The sequence below is a fragment of the Eubalaena glacialis genome, chromosome 13 (assembly GCF_028564815.1).
Source record: "Eubalaena glacialis isolate mEubGla1 chromosome 13, mEubGla1.1.hap2.+ XY, whole genome shotgun sequence".
Classification (NCBI taxonomy): Eukaryota; Metazoa; Chordata; class Mammalia; order Artiodactyla; family Balaenidae; genus Eubalaena; species Eubalaena glacialis.
Genome location: NC_083728.1, coordinates 15899819 through 15913900, shown reverse-complemented (window position 1 = coordinate 15913900; position 14082 = coordinate 15899819). Strand labels below are relative to the sequence as shown.

General features: G+C 43.5%; 1 protein-coding gene across 1 annotated transcript; it reads left to right on the top strand.

Annotated features, from left to right (window-relative positions):
* Positions 1-7133: 7133 nt before the first annotated feature.
* LOC133102761 (WAP four-disulfide core domain protein 15A-like) lies at positions 7134-7510 on the top strand. Its single transcript, XM_061207767.1, has 2 exons — positions 7134-7215; positions 7353-7510. Exons 1-2 carry the CDS (start codon positions 7134-7136, stop codon positions 7508-7510), a joined length of 240 nt encoding a protein of 79 aa, XP_061063750.1.
* The last annotated feature ends 6572 nt before the right edge of the window (positions 7511-14082 follow it).

Genomic DNA, 14082 nt, shown 5'->3' with positions numbered 1-14082 from the left:
AAACTTGCGCTCCTAACTCTGTCTCAGCTCCTGCTCCCCTGAGAATGCAATCTGCAAAACGTGGCGCATGGAATTATCAGGATTCAGGCTCAGGGCATTGTGAGAATGAGTGTCCAGGCAGCGTGATCACAGCCAACAACAGCTCAACGACTGTGTGATGTGGACACCTCTGCTGTGGTCCTGGACACTCACCGCAGCCACCAATGCCCCTGGTTGGGTGCTGCTGTGGATGACAATACTGCATTGCCCTGGGAAAGGCTGCCCCTTGGTCCTTGCTGCTTTGGGTCACTCAGTGGAGATCTAAGTGTCAGGTGGGAGCATCACATTTGCCAAGCATCTTAGCGCAGCCTGAGGTATCAGAGTGAAGGAAAGTGACCCTTTGCAACGGGAAGCCAGAATGTCCATCAAGAGTCAAATATGAACTCCAAACGGAGGTACCAAAATGTAGTGGTCAGTCAACAAACGTCAAATACCCTCCATGAAACTCCAGAGACTTTTCACATTGGCAGTTACAAGGAGAACAGCACAAATGTTGCCACCTCGGAAACAGAAGGCCACACTCCCTAGTCACCATGGAAATGTCCCTGGGAAAGTGCCTTCTCTTATCGGACCAGACAGCAAGACACCTCTTCTATCAGTTTCTCTATGAGCAGTAATTTCTTTCACAAGGTCACTTTTAAAGGACCTGAATCATTTTTTCTGCCCCTATTTTAATCCCAGGTTATCTTCGCAGCTTTTCCACACTAGATGGTACTTGGTCTTCCCTAGTCTGCAGCTGAGTGTTTTTAGATACTAAGGCACTAATTCTTCAATAATACTTGTCCCAGAGTTGTTTCCTCCTGAATCACCCTAGAGCACCCCACCGCTGCCTCCGGTCAGAATGATGTCACATCTTGTCCAGCCAACATTGCCAAAGCCTTGGACATCCGTTCCGCTTCTCTTCCTGGAAGTGAGCTGCTGCAGCCATTGGCTGCCAGGAGAAATCCTCGCTTCTTCCTTTCTCTGTGTCTGCTTCTAACAATCACTAGTCCTCACATCCATGATGGCGTTTGTGCCTGGGTTCTTAAAACAAGCACTCCTGCATATGTGGTGGCTGCAAAGAAGGAAGAGGGAACAGGCATCTGGACTTTCCAGCTTCCATGGGGGATGTGGCCTCAGCCTCCCACTTCCAAGACTGACCTGGTGCGATACTCCCTCATTATAGGAAGGGTGTGTGTATGCTTAGAAGTCAAGACATGAAAGTTGTCTAAAGCATTCTCATTCCCACTGTGAGCAGGGGAGCCGCTGCGCTGCAGCTTCCTCTTCGTTCTGTGTTCTGGTCCCAGCTTCTGGCCTGTAGTTTAACCAGCTGTTAAAAGGAAAGGGGATTGGATGGAGCAGGAGGGCTCCAATATTCTCTACACCTAACTCTGTCTCAGCTCCTGCCTACTGCCTCATCACACTCCGCATGTCATGGTGAAGACAGAACAAGGATCACGGGAAAGGTGAGAACTTCTGGGGCTGCATGATATTAGTGAAATCATCAAGAGATGCTTGCTGAAGTTCCCAGAATGGGCAGTGCAGCCAGAAAACATGTGGTTCATTGGGAACAGCTCAACTGCTACCACGCTCCTGCCAGAGACATAGTGTTCCCCAGCTGAGGAGCTTTTTGCCGAGATGAAGCCCTGATGTCATATCTGTAGGCTTTGTGTGCACCCTGGGGTCACTGATAAGTTTTGGACATTCTTTGGCCACTTCTTAGGCTCTCCTTGTCCAGAGCCTCCGTGCATGAGGAGACTCTGTTCTAGCCAGCCATGCGCGTCTGCCCCAGGGAGTCCGGTGTGACAAGGGTCATGCGCAGACACCTGGTGCTTCTCAGCTCGTCCCAGATGCTCTGAGCCACAACCTTCCATTGAATTTGGAGTTGGAAATCCCCTTGGACATGGTCCAGACAAACACCCTCATCTCGAAGATGAGAAAACTGAAGTCTAGGGGCACCATCGAAGTTCACACGAGGGGTCAAGGACAGAGCTGGGGCCGAGAACTACCTGTCCTGATATAATGGTTTTTTCTCTTTCCGTAAGATATTGAATAAGGTAGGAGGATGAGTAACCTTTCAAAGAAAGACTTTATGATCTTTTCGTCTGACCTGAACCAGACATCATGTTCATGGCAGGAATTCCAGGGGAACAGAATTTCTCAAGCCAAAGTGTAGAATCAAAGATAATGTAGATTTGGGGAGAAGATGAGAAGAAGTCAACTATGAACTGATGCTCCACAATTTGCCAAGTTAGCCATTGTCATGAGTGTCCTGCCTCATTTTGGTGTCCTCTCAATGATCTCTCTGCTCTTCTTGTGCCAATTTACTCCTCACCAGGCAGAAACCTTTGCTTAGAGTCTTGGAGTCTTTCTCAAGCAAGGTGGGTCCTAAGAGCTCAAGCCACCCATTTTACAATAACTGAGACAGAGACCAATGGTGGATGGAACTTGCCCCAAATCAACAGTGGGAAACCAGTCTCTTGGGGAAAAAAATAGGAATTGTGTTTACTTTAGTTTGCATTTCTTTAATTATAGGTGCAGTTTTATATATATATATAGGCCACTTATATATATATGCCACTTGCATTACTTTTTCTGCCATCCATATATTCCTGGTCTGTGTTCATGTTTCTATTAGGTAATCTGTTTTCTTTATTGTATTGTAAATGATCTTTCTATATATTATGGAATATATATTCCTATTGTATGTATTTACTCATATTTTTCCAATTTGTAATTATTTTTCCTACTGTAGGATTGATTTTGTCCTACAAAAGTTTTTCATTTGTATGTGGTTATCTGTATCAATTTGCTTTCAGAAAATCATTCCCAAATCAATAGTGTACAAAACTTCGGTTACATATTCTTTGAGTATTTTTATAGTTCAAGTTTTATGTTTACATCCTGGATCATCTAAAGCCTATTTGAAGATAATGGGTGCGACAGAAATCCAGTATTTCCCCCTGAACTGCTGATAATCTGTCTCGATATCATTTACTGAGTTATCTAACATTTCTCTGGTGACAGGGAATTCTGCCTTTATCATTTGTAAATTCCCATAAGCATTGAGTTTCTCTTTTCTTCCATTATGTTGTGTGTATTCTCTCACCATTACTGTATGTTCTATTTCAGTTGATATATTTTTATGACAATTTTGGTGGTGTTGAAATCAGCCATTGGACTTATTGTTGTGATCATTTCGAAGTGTATACAAATACTGAATCATTATGTTGTACACCTGAAGCTAATATAATGCTATATGTCAATTACACCTCAATTAAAAAATAAATGTATTAATATGATTTCAAACATGTTACTGAGATGTTCAATGGGCTCTGAAAAGTAAGAAAACTAAAACTCAAGTCAAACGTCTGATGAAAAAACTGGACCTTTAAAATAAAGCCAAGAGCTGAAGTTCTCCTGCTGAGAATCTGGAATCTATGCATTAGGACACCTTTAGGTATTGTGAGCTGAAAGAACCAATGTTTCATTAAGGTCGGGACACAGAAGGACAGCTGACCAAAATCTGCTTGATGATGCTGCTCTCAACACTCAATTATGTCTTTTCTTCCTTCAGTTTCCCCAAAGGAATTGTCCTTGATGAACACAAATACTGGCCCAATATATCTGACCCAGGATTTCTTACCTTTGACACTATTACCACTTGTGGGGATCAGGGCTTTCCTGTGGATTGTAGGATGTTTGGCAGCATTCCTGAGCTCTACATACTAGAAAGATCATCCCCCCAAGTTATGGCAAAATATCCCCAGGCACTGCCCAATGTCCTCAGGGGCGCAAAATCATCCTGATTGAGAACCACTGATCTATCCTAATCCCATTACCCCAGAACATTGGATCTCTCAAAGCACTAAACATACTCAAACGCTGGAAAATTTCCAACAAGCTTAAGTCCTTTCCCACGTACCAACCCGTAATTGTTACTTTAGGAAAGTTATCATCAGACAGTCTCCTCAGCCGTCTTTCCTGATCTTCCGGTTAAGCTATGTGACTGTCAGCATCACACTCAGTTTTTAGGCTCCACTAAATTGCAGGCGAATGGCTCTATTTTTTTCCAAAAATTCCCTGTGGCATAAATTGCTACACAGTCTTTTGCAATTCTTTGGGCCCCTTTGCAGAGGTAGGTTTTGAGGTTTGTCTTTGAGGTTTGCTCTGACCACAGGAGGTTCTTTTTTTTTTTAAAGTTATTTTATTGAAGTATAGTTGACTTACAATGTTGTGTTAATTTCTGCTGTAGAGCAAAGTGATTCAGTTTTTTTTATATATATATATATACACACACACATTCTTTTTCATATTCTATTCCATTATGGTTTATCACAAGATATTGAATATAGTTCCCTGTGCTATACAATAGGAACTTGTTTATCCATCCTATATATAATAGTTTGCATCTGCTAATCCCAAACTCCCAATCCATCCCTCCCCCAACCCCCTCCCCCTTGGCAACCACAAGTCTGTGCTCTATATCTGTGAGTCTGGTTCTGTTTTGTAAATAAGTTCATTTGTGCCATATTTTAGATTGCACATATAAGTGATATCATATGGTATCTGTCTTTCTCTCTCTGACTTACTTCACTTAGTATCATAATCTCTAGGTCCATCCATTTTGCTGCACCTAGGAGGTTCTTCTTAGTTTTATTTTTCTGTGAATCTCTCTGGGAGTTACCTTCAAATCTGACTTAAAGGTAAACTAGTTAGCCTGTAGTTGAGTTTTTTGCTCTCACGGAGCGGCAGCTTCCTCCTAGTTGCTTACCACCAAAATCTCCAATGTTTTTTAATTTTTTAAATAAATTTATTTATTTTATTTGTTTATTTTTGGCTGTGTTGGGTCTTCGTTGCTGCATGCGGGCTTTCTCTAGTTACGAGCGGGGGCTACTTTTCGTTGCGGTGTGTCGGTTTCTCATTGCGGTGGCTTCTCTTGTTGCGGAGCACGGGATCTAGGCGCGCGGGCTTCAATAGTTGTGGCGCATGGGCTCAGTACTTGTGGCTTGAGGGCTCTAGAGCACAGGCTCAGTAGTTGTGGCCACTGGCTTAGTTGCTCCACGGCATGTGGATATTCCTGGACCAGGGCTCAAACCCACGTCCCCTGCATTGGCAGGTGGACTCTTAACCACTGCGCCACCAGGGAAGCCCCTCTCCATTGTTTTTTTTTTTTTTTTTTTTTTTTTTATTTTTGGCTGTCCATTGTTTTTAAGAGTGCCTTCCAGCTTGAACTTTCCCACACTCTGTTCCAAAAAAAGTCGGTTCCTTTGCGGAGAGCTTTAGAGCTTTCTGTTGTTAAAGACTGCCTCTTAACCTGGGCAAAATCTCTGAGCTATGTCTATGGAGCTGTGATGGAGATAGTGGTTCACTTCTCTGGAGGTGAACCCCTGTTTTACAGACAGGGTTCTGTGCATGGGCAGAAGCCTCTGGTCTTACAGACATTTATTTCCTGGCATGAAAACTCCACCCTATGAATGAGCCATTCCAAGGGCTGCTGTGGCCTCAGCATTCTTGACCTTCAGTCTGTGGGGTAGAGCCTCAACCCTACAAGTGGGGTTGGGGTGGAAGAATGGAGCTCCCTATCTCTTGGCCACACTCAGCTGGAATTTAGGTCCTGAAACGTAGAGCTGGGGGCCGAGGGAGTTTGAGATATATTGGCAGCTTATACCTCCTGGGGAGATATAATCCTTGATAAGGACGTGGGAGAATGAAATCTTGCATTTGTGACAACATGGATGGACCTAGAGTGTATTACGCTGAGTGAAATAAATCACACAGAGAATGACAAATACCATATGATTTCACTAATATGTGGAATCTAAATAATAAAACAAATGAACAAACAAACAAAACAAGAACAAACGCATAGATGGAGAGAACAGATCAGTGGTTACCAGAGGGGAAGCTGGTTGCGGGGAGGGTGAAGGGGATCAATTGTATAGTGATGAACGGTAACTAGACTTATGCTAGTGATCCCTTTGTAGTATATACAATTACCAAATTATAATTTATATAATGCCAAAAATTTAAAGTTTGCTATATAACAAATTTACCTCAATAAAAAAAGAACTTTCATTTGGAGCTCAACTCTAAATTTTTTAAAAGGGCATGTGCAGTGCTGTGGAAAACCAATTGAATGAGATATGTTGTTCTTTTTGTAAAATGCATAAATTTGCAGCAAATATCTCTAATAAAATCTTCTTTAAAGAAGGAAAGAAAGGGAGAGAGAGAAAGAGAGAGAGAGAGAGAAAGGCAGGTGAGAAGTTGGCGGACAGAGTTGCTATGCTAGGGAGCCATCTTTTTCCTCAGCATCTCTCTGCCTCCCCCCGGGTACCAGCTCCCCTATGTGCATCCATAGATCTGTTTCTCACCACTGCTTAAGATAGATACTCTCTTTGTCACGAAGCAAGTGGGAACAACACACACTTTTACAGGAGTGCAGAAAGAGTTAGAAGGGTTATTTGGCCTGGGGTTCACATTCCGAAATGACCTCAAGTTAGACTTTTGACCTTAGTAACAAACAAAGTTTATACAAAGTAATGGAGACATCAAGGCAGGCATCAAAGTAGAAAACATTCATTAGACCACTTAAACTTACGCAGTGCCCAATGCACGATATTCTCCATATTATTTTGCTAATAGCTTACTATCTTGCCTTGTCTTTGTACCTGGGTGGGTTCCAAAAGTTAATTCGTTCAAAGTAAAGTCTTCAAATGTACCCATTTCTGAAATCTGTTGGGAGGGTTGGGGTTAAATTGTCCTGGATACAAAGTGAGAAGGGGGGAGTTTGTCAGACCTGATAAATGCTCTGGCAAAGACAATTCCCTCCTATTGTTTCCGAAGCCACTGCATAAAGCAAGAATTGTTAAGGGCCAGGCCAGCCCTGCCACTCCCTGAAGAGAGTGAGGACTTGCGGGCTTTCACAAGTTATGCCCCAGAGGTTATTACAGTGCCTTCTTCAGGGGTGAGAGAGCTGATATCTCCCGGTCAAATTCAGGCGCTTTTGACCCTGGGCCCTGGGAACTACAGCTCCCCCTGCTGGCGGTTGCCTGTCAGCGTCGATATCAACCGAGATCTAGCCTCCACGTTCACCCACACGCTTTTCTCGCATCATGAAGCTGAGCAGCCTCCCGGCGCCCACTGTGGTCTTCCTCCTGCTCTTTCTCCACTTGGCACAGCCTGGATTCCGCAAGGGTGCGTGGAGGGCGTGGCGGTTCTAGGTGTGGTTGGGCGGGGGGAGGGGGGACGCTTCCTCCTCCGAGGAATCCATGGGACAAGCTGGCGCTGATGCCCTGGTGTCCGCACCTCACCCTGTGGCGTTTTCCCCCCAGCTATCAGGAAACCCGGCTATTGCCCAGATTTTTTTCTTTCCTGCCCTTTCGTCCTCTTACCTCTGTGCCGGCGCGATAGCGGTTGCAGTGGGTCCAAGAGGTGTTGTGTCTACAACTGCAGACGTCAGTGTACGGAGCCGTGGCCGACTTTGGACTGAGGTGAGAAGCCCCACGTCTACCCCGCTTCACTTTGCCCCTGAAACGTTCCAGAAGAACCAGGTGTCCCAGAGGGAGTGGAGGACTCTCAGTGCCCTTAGAAATCATTGACGAAAGAGCTTTTGAATTGAGATCTGCCCTGAACCTTGCCTCAAGGACAGTAAAGAGAGAGGCCCAGCAGACCTCCTTCCTCAGAAAATACAATTTTTTTCGTGTCATGGGCCTCATTCTTCTGTGAATTGATGAGGAGGTTTGGATAAGATTATCTCTAAGCAACTCAACTGTTAGTGAATTTTTATCATGACTATTTTCCATGGCCATTGTTTTTTCTAACAGCACATAATAAGGAAGCACTTGCCTCTTCACATTTAAACGGTGAGGTAAGGGATTCTGAGATTATAATTCTTTAGCATGGCTCACCTAGAATTCCTGAACCCTGATTCCTCGGAAGCACATCTTAGCACCCTTGGGAGGAGAGTACCTGGCAGGATTCAGACCACAGTGGTCTTGGGACTCAATCTGTGTTCCCCCCACGGTTTGCATCTTCCTGTATCTGTTTCTCTCTTCTCTCCCCAGGTAGAAACCCCTCCTTAACCAGGCTTGAGAAGATGCTGGGGAGCCCAGTCTCAGACTTGGATAACTGAGCTCCAGTTCTTCCCTGCTTATCTCATTCCCGAGACTTCCTTTTATCAAGAGTTAAATGCTTCTTCATATGAAAATGACACAAAGAAATAAAGTGTTATGTATTTAAAACTACATGAAAATCTATGACTCCTGAGTCTCTCTCCTCTCCCCCGCCCCCTTTCTCTGTCTTCAGCCTTTGGTGAGGGACCCTTTAGGGTTTGTAAAAAAGAATGGGGTTACTGTTTCACATTTAGTCTTGACCAGTTCCTGCACTTCTGTTTTTCTGATAGGTTTTTAATATCTCCTGACACTCAGATTCTCTGTTCATTAAATTCCAAGGGCATTTTTGAGTCATGGTTTCTGTGTTTGGATGCTATGAAAGATGTACAGTCTTATCCTGAGGCTGAAGGGCAAGTCTCTTTGCTACATTGTCTCTGGTTCCGCTGCTGTTGGCCTTTCCACTTGTGGGAGTAGTATGGTCTAGGACTAGGTTCGGGACTTTAGGGTTGGAAATGGAGCAGGACATGGCCTTAGTTCTAGGCTACTTTAGGGTCTAAAATTTAGGCCATCATAAATCAGGAAAAGGAAATCCTGTCTGAGGCCCTGCTTAGCAACCTTGAATCTTAGTTTGGGGTTTAAGACCCTTAACTTACCTAATAATGAAGTGTTATCTAGTCATGCATTTCCTCACTTTCTGCTATGTGATTCTGTCTTGATTCGGGATCACACAGGAATTTCAGGTCTTGGAGAGTGGTCTTCAAAAAAATGTATTTTTCTTTGACACATGCACCTTACATTTTTGAAGAACTGCTTATTTCCTAGAATGGTTTTTTTTTTAAAATAAATTTATTTATTTATTTTTGGCTGTGTTGGGTCTTCGTTTCTGTGCGAGGGCTTTCTCCAGTTGCGGCAAGCGGGGGCCACTCTTCATCGTGGTGTGCGGGCCTCTCACTGTCGCAGCCTCTCCCGTTGCGGAGCACAGACGCGCAGGGTCAGTAGTTGTGGCTCACGGGCCTAGCCGCTCCGCGGCATGTGGGATCTTCCCGGACCGGGGCACGAACCCGTGTCCCCTGCATTGGCAGGCGGATTCTTAACCACTGCGCCACCAGGGAAGCCCTAGAATGTTTTAAGTTGACATATTTTTCATCATGCAAGTGATAAACTTTTTGGTGTATAATGAATATTGTCATTTAAATAGAATGGGAAAAATAAATAAATAAATAAAATGGGGACCTCACTCTTTTTAATGGTTTCTAACGGACTCCAATTACCCTCTTCATTTGATAGTAATATCTGTAAAAAAAAACCCAAAATATGTTCTTTCTTTTCCTAATCTTCTTCTGCCTCTCTGCTTCCTTTCCCTTCATTGCCTGAACAATTCAAACCAAAACAAATAGGTGAGTGGGTGAGCTTGGGTCCTCTGGAAGGCAGATGTCAGAATAAGATTAGATCACCAAGAGTGTATCGGGGAAAAGGCCTGTGAGAGGTAAATGGGTGACAAGGAGATGAGGACGGCCATCAGACCAGATGCAGGGCTGACTCCTAGTGACGGAGGAGGGAAGGATGGAGGGTTTAGGAGGAAGAGTCTCAGAATATAGTGCAATATTAAGAAAGTGTCGGCCTGGCTGAAAGAGAGTGCTTGAACTAAAGTCACCTACCAGGAGTCCCATGTCTCTCAGAAAGGGAAGAGAAGGAGGGGCGTCTGGCTAGCTTGGGGGTGAGCTCCTCTTTCTTTCCTCGGGTGGGGCTCAATCCAGTCCTTCCATTGGGCATCCCAGGAAAGAAAACCCTGACAAATAGGGACCAAGTTCTCTGTGAGGACTTCTTCTGGGAGTGTGTCTGGACCACCTGAAATGGCCCTTTGGCTAAACAGCTCTGTCTGCCACATTCTGTCTGTGTGTGTGTCTCTCCACCTCCTTGTCTCTCTCTTATACTCCGTCTCCCTCTCATTCTCCGCATCTCCTTTGTTTTCTTGCTCTTCATCTCATTTACCCTCTGTATCTGTCTGCCTTTCTTTTCATTTCTGGTTCATTACTATCTTGCTGTCTCTCTCTCTTTCTCTGTCTGCCTGTCCTTCTCTCTCTCTCGATTTTTGTCAAATGTTTTCACGTGTATGCTTTATTTTCTCCTCTTTCTGTCATACTTTGTTCCATGTGTCTGTATCTTTCTCTGGGCAGGAACACCTGAATGGGAAAGCTGCACATCCCCTCATGAGCCAGCGATGTCTCATGGCCCCTTGTCAGGCTGTCCTTAGCACCCACCCCTTGCCCAACTCTGGGTCATGACTGCTCCCCTACAGCCTTCCTTTGGTTTCTGCGGACTCCTTTCATCCTCCTGGGAAGATGGTCTCTTGGGCCCTTGTCAAATCCACCTCCTTCCTTGTCTGTGTTGTTTCTCTTGAGGAAGAGAAAGCTGAAACCTGCCCTGCACCCACCATAACCCCCTACTGGGGCCAAAGTCTATCAGCCCCCGCTGTGCCAGGAGGACCAGCAGTGTTCGGAGAAGAAGAAATGCTGCCCTCGCAGGTTGCATGAAGGGCAGGAATCCTACAGATGTTCTAAACCTATGAGAGGGTTGTATCTGCAAGGAAGGCGCAAAGACTGAGACACAGGCCCTCTAGAGGGTCTTGGGATGCTGATGGGGGCTCCCTCTCGATCTGGCTGGGGACAAGGGCTAGCCGGGTCTTTGCCACTGCCAACTTTGTAAATCTTATTGGTCGCTTGATCAGATAGTGGAACCAACCGTCAGCCTGACTGGGGATCAGCCACCAGTCAGTCCAGCAGGGGGCGCATTGGATTAAAGGAATCGGGCCTGCCTTCATGAGATGCTTAGGCCTCAGTTTGGGGACTGGGGGCAGCTGGCTTCCATGGAGAAAGGTAAGGCTGGGCAGGCTCTTGTTCTGGACAGCAGGAGGGACTCAAGCTCTGGACCTGCTCTCTCCAGCTCAGGTGAAGCCTGGGAAGTGTTCAGTGGTGAAAGGCACTTGGAAGATGCCCAACCCTCCAAACTCTTGCAAAAATGATGCTCGGCCTTGCCACAGCCTGCAGTGCTACAAGGGCAAGTATAGGAAGTGGTGTATTGTCCCTAAGGAAGTAAGAAGACGGCCAGGCTCAGATCTCTGACCCACCTGCCATCACTCTCCCTCAATGTGGCCTAAGTCCCCTGGAGCTCTGCCCTCTGTGGCAGGGGGGCTGCCTCAGCAGAACCTCTGCCCTTCAACACCATCTCCCGCTGTCTTCCGGGCACAAAACCTCAGAGGACCACATTGGCAGTGCTTCTATGCCTGACCTCTCACCTAGGCCCCAGGAGGGAGAGGGCCTGGAGAAGCTTGGAGAAGCAGCCCTGGCTCAGGGCTCATGAGACCTAGGTCTGAATGTTAGCTTTGCCTCTGACTGACATATTGCCTCGGGCGGGTGACAGTACCTCTCTGACACAGTTGAATGAAAGCCGAGAAATGGACCCTCACATATATGGTCCATTAATGTTTGACAGGGGAACCAAGAATGCTCAGTGGGGAGAGGATAGTCTTTTCAGTAAATGGCGCTGGGAAAACTGGATATCCACACGCAAAAGAAAGAAATTGAACCGCTATCTACACCACTCACAGAAATTAGTTTGAAATGGAGTTAAGACTTACACATAAGACCTGAAATCATTAAACTACTAGGAAAAAACATAGAGAAAACACTCTTTGACATTAGTCTTGGCAATGATTTTTTGGATACAACACCGAAATCAGAGCAACCAAAGCAAAAATCAATAAGTGGAACTACATCAAACTAAAAAGCTGCACAGCAAAATCAACAATCGACAAAATGAAAAGGTAACTTATGGGATGGAAGAAAATATTTTCACATCGTATATCTGATAAGGGGGCTAATATCCAAAATCTATAAAGAATGCATATAATCAATAGCAAAACTAAAAACAAACCATCCAATTAAAAAATGGACAGAGGACTTGAATAGTCTTTTTTCCAAAGAAGACATACAAATGTCAAGTACATGAAAAGGAACTCAACATCACTAATCATCATGGAAATGCAAATCAAAGCCACAATGAGATATTGCCTCACATCTGTTAGAATGGCCATCATCAAAAAGACAAGAAATAACAAGTGTTGTTGAGTAAGGGAACCCTCATGAACTGTTGGCACCAATGTAAATTGGTGCAGTCACTATGAAAAACAATATGGAGGTCCTTCAAAAAATTAAAAACAGAACTACTATATGATCCAGCAATCTCACTTCTGGGTATATATCCAAAGGAGGTAAAATCACTATCTAGAAAATATATCTGTACTCCCATGTTCATTGCAGCAACATTCACAGTAGCCAAGACACTAAAACAACCTAAATATTCACTGACAGATGAATGGATGAAGAAGTGGTACACATACATGATGGAATATTGTGCAGCCATAAAAAAAGAAAGAAGGAAATTTTGCCATGTGTAACAACATGGATGGACCTAGAGGGCATTATGCTAAGTAAAATAAGTCAGACAAAGAAAGACAAATATCTCACTTAAACATGGGATCTAAAAACATCGAACTCACAGAAACAGAGCTTAGAATGGTGGTTGCCAGAGGCTGAGTGGTAGGGGAAATGGGCGATGGTCAAAGAGTACAAACTTCCCGTCAGAAGATGAATAAGTTACCCCCAAAAGATGAGTAATTTTCAGGGATCGATGTACAGCATGGTGATTACAGTTAACAAAACTCTATTGTACACTTGAAAGTTGCTATGAAAGTAGAGCTTTAAGGTTCTCACTGTAATAAAGTGGTAAAATTACAATAAAATGGTAATTATGTGAGATAAAGAATGTGTTAACTAACCTTATTGTGGTAAGCATTTTACAGTATATAACAGTATCAAATTATCACATTGTACACCTTAAACTTACACAATGTTTTATGTCAATTATACCTCAATAAAGCTGGAGGGAAAATCAAAATTACATAAAAAGATACAGTCATAGAAGTCTTTTCCCATCCCTATCCTTCACTCCACTTCCACCCAACCCTTATAGGTAACAATTTTATTCCTTTCTGGTTTATCTTTCTTATATTTTCATTATATATATATATATATTCTTATTTAGATTTGTTTCTTACATGAAGGATATCTTACTTTATACATCGCTGTCACTAAACAATATAACTGACAATTACTCCATCTCAGCTCTTAGAGAACTTCCTCATTCTATAGTGCCCAAATATTCTATTGTGTGGATATATCACAGTTTATTCATCCCATTTCCTTGTCCTGCACAGATAAGCAATCCTTTGCCATTACGAATGACGTTACAAATTATGTTAGCGTGATTGTTGACATATGTTTTCAGGGTAGATTCCTAGAAGTTAGACTGTTGAAAGGATAAAAACATGTAATTTTGTTAAACATTGCTCAGTTCCCATCCCCAGGAACTGCACTATTTTGGATTCTTACCAGCTATGTCTGAGAAAGACTATTTCTTCATAGCCTTGTTGATGGAGTTTGTTGTCAAGCTTTTGAATTTTTGCCAGTCTGGCAGGCAGGAAACAGTATAGTTTCAACGTGTAGTTTTCTATTCATATACCGATACCACAGTGCTTTAACTATAGGGGCATTATAGTGTCTTCTAACATATGGTAAGGCTAGTCTTTTTGATGGTTTTCTTTTTTAGGGGTTTCCTACTTTTATATGAAGTTTAGAATCAACTCCTCAAAAATTATTGGTACTTTATTGACATTATATTAATGAAGAAATTTGACATTTTTATTATGCTGTAATCACTCCATCCAATGACAAGGGATGTCTTCCCATTTAAGTATACTTTTGAGTCTTTGAGAAATATTTTAAAATTTTGATAATTTCCCATGGCATTTATTTCTAGCGTTTAAGTTTTTTGTTGTATTGTAAATGGGACGTTCTCTTACATTAAATCTTCTAACTTCTTGTTTATGTGT